This window comes from Acomys minous (genome assembly GCF_964271855.1).
Source record: "Acomys minous genome assembly, chromosome: 20".
NCBI lineage: Eukaryota > Metazoa > Chordata > Mammalia > Rodentia > Muridae > Acomys > Acomys minous.
In genome coordinates, this window is record NC_140502.1 from 16,580,351 (window position 1) to 16,589,112 (window position 8,762).

The 8,762-nt window shown below is 42.1% G+C and overlaps 1 protein-coding gene across 1 annotated transcript; it reads left to right on the plus strand.

Annotated features, from left to right (window-relative positions):
* The first annotated feature begins 1,643 nt into the window (after nucleotides 1–1,643).
* LOC311591693 (uncharacterized protein) lies at nucleotides 1,644–8,137 on the plus strand. Its single transcript, XM_084771600.1, has 3 exons — nucleotides 1,644–1,707; nucleotides 4,771–5,042; nucleotides 7,331–8,137. Exons 1-3 carry the CDS (start codon nucleotides 1,683–1,685, stop codon nucleotides 8,090–8,092), a joined length of 1,059 nt encoding a protein of 352 aa, XP_084627726.1. The 5' UTR covers nucleotides 1,644–1,682; the 3' UTR covers nucleotides 8,093–8,137.
* Nucleotides 8,138–8,762: the final 625 nt, after the last annotated feature.

The following is an 8,762-nucleotide window of genomic DNA, read 5'->3' on the forward strand; positions in this document are numbered from 1 at the left end:
ATGAGGCTCTAGCTTTTGTGATAAAAGAAATATTCACATACACCAAATGATGGCAAATGAAAGCTTGACCCCGGAGCACAGACCTGTAGTGCAAGGTAATTTATAAATGCAGTAAGATAACTTCAACATTCATTGCAATCTGTACTTGAGTGATGCTGAGGTAAACAATATAAATCACCTAATCTTTTCGTTTGACAAAAACCGGGGCTAGGTGTGGTGGTACACACCTTTACTTCCTCTAATCCAGAGGCAGAAGCAGTCAAGTCTCTGTGAGTTCAAGTCCAGCTTGTCTACAGACAGACTTCCAGGACAGCCAATGCTACATAGAGAAACCCTATGTTTTGTTGAACACACACACACAGACACACACACACACACACAAAACAATATTGTTGTGGAGAATATAAATTTATATTCTTGATGCATCTCTTTCCATGTTTACCATGAAAATGACCCTAATTCAATCTGCATTCTTAAGGACCAAAGAAAAAAGGTACGAGAGAACAAGAAATGATTCAATTTTGTGAGGAAGGCATGTCTAGAGAGAGATAAGAGCAAATGTCTGCTATGTGTGGATCCTCAGTCTTCATGCCTACCCCTAGGCCAGCATCCAATGTTGCTGTTACAAACGCGGTGCAATACAATAGTAAACATCAGACCCCTACCCTGATCTACTGAATTGACAGGACATTCTCCACAGTTATGTGGAGAGGGGGGGGCTGACTTTGACATGAAGTCCAGTGGTCCATATTTGCAAACCTCCCTTTGTTGAGGAGGCCTGGTGGCACTCAAAGAAAGAATAAGCAGGATACCAATATGAGACTTGATAGCCTATGACCATATAGTGGGGGAGGTGGTTCCCCTGGGTCATAGACCAAGGGGAGGGGAATAGGGTGAAAGAGGGAAGGGGGACAGAGTGGGAGGATACAAGTGATGGGAGAACAATCTGTTCTAATCTGAATAAATTTATAAAATTAAAAATAAATAAATAAATAATTTTAAAAATGGAGTTCATGGAGACTTGTTTTAACAGAGCATGATGGCACATGTCACTAATCCAAGAACAACTGTGGGATGGTAAGAGCTCTAATTGTCTAGGGAACCTGAATTAGGATCTAGATGGTCCATGTAGAAATAGTGTCATAGTGTATCATGGCTGAAATCACTGAATTAACAAATGATCTAAGGCTGAGGGAAAATTCCCATCAGGAAATGAATGAAGTGGGGTTTTTTACTATCCTTTATCCAGGACACAGGAGTGATAGGCAGGTGGATGTCTTTGAGGTGATGGCCAGACTGGACTAGGTAGTCAGACTCTGTCTCATCTTTACAAAGAGAAAAAAGGAGGAGTATCAGCAGTAAAGCTGGGCAGTGTGGGGCAGGAAGGCTTGTTTCTTGAGGGAGTCACCAATCAGTGGAGTCCAAATGTGTTCTGAGTTGAACACCTAAGGTTGAAAGAGAAGCAAAAGAGTTAGACCAAGAAAGAGTTAATTCTGAGGTTCCAAGCAAACCAGCAAGTCTCCATAGGGTGGGGCTGCAGACAGTGTAAGGCCACAGGGTGGGAGGGTCTGCCAGGTGTCAGAGGATTAAAGGTGTGGTGGTGGGAGGGTCCTTTATTGTAGAACCTATTTAAGGCCTGATTCCTGGAGTAGAGGTTAGACCATCAGCACGGATCTGGGAAGATGGGAGAGCCTGCTCATATCCAGGGTAAGTTTGCTTGTAAGGATTCTGTGTAAATGGGGATGTGACCACCTGAAGGATGTACTCTTTTTAACTTCTAGCTGCCATGAATATGAGTCTCTCTTTCTCCACATGGTCTTCATCATAAGATCTTGTTTGTTTTAATTATCTTGGCCTTCTTGATTATATAAAATAATATTTTAAAGTATAAATCTGCACCTATGTGATGGAAACCTATTTTGAATATATGTTTGTTTGCTTAGGTTTTATGAACCAGAAAAAGTCTATATATTACAGACTTTCTTTGATCTCTCTGTAGCTCTATAGCTGCATGGACCTCACAGATATCCTACTCCATTATCTTTCTAAGTGTGGTACTGAAGGCCTGAAATCAGGTGTGAAGTGGTGTTAGCACCATATGTTTGATCCTATCATCATGCCCAGCACCAACACCCTCAGCAGCAACATTATTATTGTTTTATGAGGCATTGATTCTCTGAGAAAACCTCAATATTCTGAAACTTTATCTGTAGGTGCATCCTGCCTCTGACTCAGAGATTTACATTCCTCTGCCTCTTAGTGGTGGGGTTAAAGTATAAGGCCAAATCCTCCTAGAACTGCTTGTTTTTGAAATTTAGTGTTAAAAATTCACAATTTTCCATTATTATAAAAGGGGGTCAATCTTGGACTTTTGGTCAACAATTTTTGGTGAGAACAAGAGTGTCCTGTTTGGACTTTAAGACAGCTAGTTTGCCCAAATTGTACCAACATCTGTGATCTAAGATTTTCAGCTTTCTTTGAAAGCAGAGCAAAAAACAAAGAAACATACAAAAAAACAACAAGACTTTGAAAGGAACCCAAAGGTTTCATTTTTGACTAATTTCTATTGACTATTTCAGATTATCTGAGTTGTTGGTTTAGAAGCTGGGCGTGTTGGTGCACGACATTAATCCCAGCACTCGGGAGGCAGAGGTGGGCAGATCAATGTGACTTCGAGGCCAGCCTGGTCTACAAAGTGAGTCCAGGACAGCCAAGGCTAACACAGAGAGACCTTGTCTTGAAAAACCAAAAAAAAAAAAAAAAAAAAAAAGCAACCGAACATGTTGAAGAGTGTTTTTATTTTTCAATTGAAAAGTTTTGGAGCCATATCTACTGTTTACCTCAAAGTCAAACTATAGTGTAGACTGCCCATAATGTGGAAGTTCTGCTGAATTTATAAATAATCTTGTATTATAGGTCTGTGGTCTAAGTTCTAGTATCTACTTGACAACTTTAGGTGTACTGACTGTTCCTTTCATTTGAAAAGCAGGAGAGGCTCATGGAGAGATTTTGTGTGTTGTTGGTTGATTGCTTTTCCCTTTTAATCAGGGTCTTCTTTAGCACATATAGGCTTTGGAGGTGCTGTGGGGTCCAGGCTGGCCCACAGGAGGAATTAGTTTTTCTCTCCAACAGTGTTAGTCCCAGGGAAGGAAAACAGGCATTGCTGTACACACCTTCACTACAAGAAGCACCGTCTGTGGGCCATTTTGGTTTTCAGAGACAAGGTTTCTCTGTGTAGCCCTGACTGTGAAAAACTTGCTGTGTAGGCCAGGCAGGCTACAAACTAACAGAGATCTGCCTCCCTCTATCTCTGGAATGCTGAGATTTCAGTCACTCACCATCCCACCTGGCTACACTTTTATTTTGACCTGGGTCAGTCTAATCTGCCAAAGCAGCCATTAATTGCTGTCTGAAAGCCTCAGCCCTCAGTGTCTAGCATGACAGATATGTAACCGAAGTCTCATTTTGCACCTTTTGAGGAATAACCATATAGTTTCTTTAGTGGTACACCAGGCTGCACATGCACAGCAATGAATGAGTAAACTTCCTTGCCAAAATCTTTGCCAGCATTAGGAATCATTGATTTTCTAGATATTGGCAGCTCTGATTGGAAGTGGGATAGCTGGATATTGAGGTCCCGCTATACATGGTCCCCAATTGTAAATGTGTTATTTGGTGTGTTTTTTGTACTTTGTGGTGTCTTTTAGATATATTAGATATTTAGCCTCCCTGTTATATAGAGCAAGCTATACCAGAACTCAGAGATTCACCTGCCTCTTAGTCAGCATACATTTTATTAATGATTCATATACCACGCAGCACATGTTCTGTAAACAATGGTTAAAATTTTGAAGGTCCTGGTGTAGCATACCTATAATGGTAGCATTCAGGAAGATGAGGAAAGCCAATCTGTGTGAGTTTGAAGCCAGGCTTCTCTACATAGTGCATTTTAGAGCAGGCTCTAGTTGTACATGATGAGACCCTGATTCAAAAACAATCAAAAGCACTTGAAGTGCAATATATAAGAATAGGACAGTCTGAGGTGGGAAACGATATAAGTGTCACCAAACAGATGGGTGTGGCTAAGGGATTGTGGGAGAAGCCAAAGTATGGGTGCATCTTAGCATTTACTGCCTGGACATGATATTTTAGCTCTGGTTAATGTAGAAGTGATCAAACACAGGGAGGAACCAAAGAAAAATACAACTTCCTAGATTCCTGGTGAGTTGGTGTCCTTAATAATGTTTGTATTTAATGACTATGGTGGGAGAGTTACCATCTTCAGGGAGAAAGGCATCTCATAGAAGAAAAGTCTTTGGAATCATTCTGGAGCTTATTTCTGTGTTGGAAGTTTTGGTACCGCAAAAACTGCTATTTGATGGGTAGAGGGTCCTAAGAAAATATGGAAGGTGTTTGTAATTTTTTCTATATGTGAACAGTGGGAACCAGAAGATTGCACAGTTCAGGAAAGACAGAGGCCAAGTACTGGTGAGACTCCATAGTGCAGGCCATTCTTAAGTGCTTTTGTGCACAGTTCACCAGAGAAGGAACAGGAGTGAGACTTTTGTATAGAAAGTCTAGAGGAATTTTTCAGGGGGTTTGAGTGTAAGAGATAGAGAGTGTGGAACCTCACATGTCTAAGCTTGATTTTGTGCCACATGGTCTCCAAATGAGAACAAATTTCAATGATGTCTCAGGATGTCTAGATTCCCAAGGTTTTCTGTTGCCAAAAAAATGTACAAATGATCGGATGATCTTCTCTCCTTCCAGGCGAAACATCCTCTTTTTCTCCAGTGAATTTGGGCTTCCAGTGTTCCCCAGGTACCTCAGGTCTATCAAGTTCACAAGGTCTCATGTCTTCTCAAGTGCATCCAGAATCATGGGTTTCCCTCCATGATCCAAGACAAAAGAAAAAACGCACTGTGTTTACCACGGAACAAAACCAGATACTCCAAAGAAAATTTGATAAACACAAGTACCTGACTAAAGATCAATGCAAGGAACTGGCTCAGAGTTTCCACGTGACAGAGCACCAGATCAAGGTATGCGCCATCTTGTGTCTCCTTCTCTCTACTAGTCAGATAGCCACTCCCTAACCAGCCTAGGGCACACTTCCCTGAATGCTTGATTTCAGGTCTCTCTCCATTGCTTGGAGTTCCTTTGATTAGTTCCAGGTTGTACAAGGTTGGTGGAGTTGTGTGTATGGTTAGGTTTGCATCTGTTTGGATTTCTTCTTTCTCCACTCATTAATTCATTTATTTGACCACTTTATACCCAAATTTCCCGTGCCTCCCTACTCTCCCCTCAGTCCATTCCCCATGCTATGCTCTGATTCCTTCCTCCAAGTTAAGGGGAGGCACCCAAGCATAACAAATCCAGCCAATTATCTCAACTCACTACAGGCCAAAGCACATCCTTTCCCACCTGGGAGTGATGAGGAAGCTCAGCTAGTAAGAATTACCCAGCAGTAGATATCAGAGTCGGAGACAGCTCCTACTCATTCCGATAGGGGACCATCATTGTGCCCAAAGCTGCACATTTGTTATCAAAGAATAGAAGATCTACATTCTGTCTGTTTTGCTGGGTGGCTCAGCCTGAATACCCAGGTAAGATTACTCTGAAGGATTTCATGGGGTCTCACACCCATCTGGCTCCCTTCATTCTTCCTCCTACATGGCCACAGCAGTCCCTCAACTCAGCCTGTTGCCAGGGTTACTGTGTATGTCCCGATCAGTTGATAATTGAAGCCTCTCAGAAGACAGTTATGCTGTCTGCCTCCCCTACCCAGGGATGTTCTCTCCCCAGATTTCTGTTTTCTCTCCTCTTTCTTCTCCTCACACACCCTCCTCAGCTCTTTGCCAATTTTATCCTCAGTCCCTTTATCCTTCCCAACCCATCTCCAAAGCTCCAAATCACTTCATTGCCCCTATCTACTTTGGATGTTGATGGTCTTTTTTTTTTTCTGAGTGAGTTTCAAGCATCTTCCTTTGGAATCTGCTTAACTTCATTGGGTCTGTGGAATTTAGTTCTTCACTATATTTCTAATAACTGCTTATAAGTATGTACATGTCACGTGTTTCCTCCTGGCTCTAGTTTACCTCACTAAGAATGATCTTTAAAATTATTTTATATATTGTAATTATCCATAGTACATCTTGAATGTAATCCCTACACTCTTCTCTTTCTGTTCCCACTGTCTTCCCTCTTCTGCCCTACTCTGCTCTCCTAGACTTGAAAAAGGGTGGGCCCTTTTCTCCTACTGTCTGAACTCAGCTTTTCTGTTCTCATCAGAATAGTATGCATCTCTTTCCTCTGTGTACCTTCAAGGCCATCTGACCAAAGGGCAGTGATCATATCATTTGCACCAGAGTTCATGTTAGAGGCAGTTTCTTTTTTCCTCCCCCATGAGAACATGAGGAATGATTTGACCCTTGGCTGTGTCTGAACATGGTGTCTCAGTTCTCTGCTTGCCATGTCCTTGCTTGCTGTATGATTTTCTGCAAGCTCCCTTCGTTCCAGATATGCTGGGCCCCTTGTAGAACTCCTAACCCTTCCCTTTACTTGTATGCTCACCGCTTCCATGCAACTCTCATCACCCACTCACCCAGTATGCTCCTATCAGTCCCATTGTCAGTGCTGATATCATGTCAGGTTGGAGTTTCCCAGGGATCATCTATTTGGGCTAATATCCACATATAAGTTAATAAATACCAGGCATTTATACATAGGGTGTCTTTATGGGTCTGAGATACCTTACTCAAAATGATCATTTTATTTCCACCATCCTCAACATTTGAAGATTTGCTTTTGGATTTCAGAGTAGTATTCCATTGTGTAAATGCACCATATATTTTTTCCATTCTTACTTAACTTTCCAATGTACTCAGTGGAACAAGTGGCCATGCAGTAAAGAGGAGAATATTTTGGGTATATGCCAAGGTTTGTTATTTATGGTCTTTTGGTAGATCTGTACATGTGCCCCATTTATAAAAGGGTTATTAGATTTGTTAGGGTGAATTTTGTCAAATAGGTATGATATTTATCTCTTGGTTAGATTAGGGTTGTTGAAAATCTTTTCTCAATCTCTAATCTGAAAAGTTTATACTTTAGTCAGACATCACAATTGCAACTCCTACTAGAAGTTACCTTAGTCTGTTGGTTTTTATCTCCAGCTCCAAAGGCCATCATTCTTGGGTTCAAGAATGTGAGAGATTTGGGATATGTGTTGCATAGCAACCAATAGCCAGAATTTTTACAAAGTATCATATTATTTGGGAGCTTAATGATATAGCTAATTTCTTTTGATTTCTGCTTTCCCTTTTCTCTCCAGATATGGTTCAAGAATAAGCGAGCTAGGCAGAATCGAAGGAAACTTGAGAAACTACCTGGGAATCATGATGGGAAGCAAGACCACGTTTCCTGCGACAGACCTGCCCGCCCATCTAGTGTACCACTTGGGAAGCAAGGCCAAGCTTCCTGTGACATATCTGCCATCCCCAAAGGCACTGGGATTCCTCTAGCTTCTGTCTGTGCAGATTCTTTTTACCAGAAACAGTCTATTTCCACAAACTCTCTTCCACTCACCCCATCCAGTATGTCCTTAGATTCAGAGTCCATTTCTTCCTTGGGGGAGAGACCATCACGTGTCAGCTCTCCTCCTCCATTCCATCCCACTATGTTCCCAGACCCAGAATCCATCTTCATCCCTGATGAGAACAATAAGAGTCTTGCATGTGAAACCCTGATGTTCGCACAGGTTGGGCAATCCACAGGAACAGGAGAAAGAATCCCAGATCTATCAGCAGCATGTCCATCCTCTGAACACCCAGCTACAGCCCGAATTCCAGCCTCAGTCCAGCCTTCCTCTTTCTGCACACCTTCATCAGCATTTTCCACAACAGACACAAGTGCAGCTGGAAACCCAACAAAGACTCCATCAGTCAAAACAACTAAACTCACAGAACGAGTTCAAGATGACACTTTCATCAAAGACCAGCAATTCCTTAAAGAGCTCAGTGATTTGGAGGCTGCTGAAGTTGCCCTGTCACCGCCTGACGTCTGGGATTCCTTTTCACTCTCGGATTTCTTTTAAAAATCTTGATCTAGTGTGTCCTGTAACTACTGATCATGGCTAACAATGTGCTAGGGAACACTAAGTCAAAGCCTTCCATGTCCCTCCCTCTCAAATGTGAGTCTGCAATCATTAATATTACAGCAATTGTAGCCTTCCTCCTATTTGCATTCAGTGGGAGCCTGGATCATGGGAGTGCACATAGTTTCCTTGGAAAGGTACATCAGGAACATGTTCAAAAGCCACAGAAGCATCATTGACAGAAGGAAGTCTCTCAGAGGGACTATATTTGGCCATAAACATCTTGTAGCCAGAGAAAATTTGTTGTTGATGTTTTTATCTGTTGTTTTTATCTCCCTACTCTGGGAGTCCTCTCCCAAGAGTGAAGACTCCATGACATCTGCTACTTGGATTCAACCTGAATCACTCCCATATCCACCAGATTTCCACCTTGTTTTTAGAGTACTGCCAGAAATACACTGTTGCCCTGGAGCTCATGTTGGATTAGGCAACACCCATGGCCATTGAACTTTCACTGCCTTTGCCAGCGAAGATTCTGAGTATTTAGGGAGAACTCCATACCAATATTCAGCTCCAGCCTGAAGGGTTCCACCCATGGAGATGTGGATTGGGAGGGAGCCAGCCTTTGTGCCCCAAAAAGGTGCTGGATGGCAAGCCAAAGTTGTAGCTT

Excerpts from the sequence above, each read along its gene's own strand:
- LOC311591693 (XM_084771600.1), top strand. The coding sequence starts at position 1,683 with ATGGGAGAGCCTGCTCATATCCAGG. Across the intron at positions 1,708-4,770 it reads AGAGCCTGCTCATATCCAGG|GCGAAACATCCTCTTTTTCT; the intron begins GTAAGTTTGCTT and ends CTCTCCTTCCAG. Across the intron at positions 5,043-7,330 it reads TGACAGAGCACCAGATCAAG|ATATGGTTCAAGAATAAGCG; the intron begins GTATGCGCCATC and ends TTTTCTCTCCAG.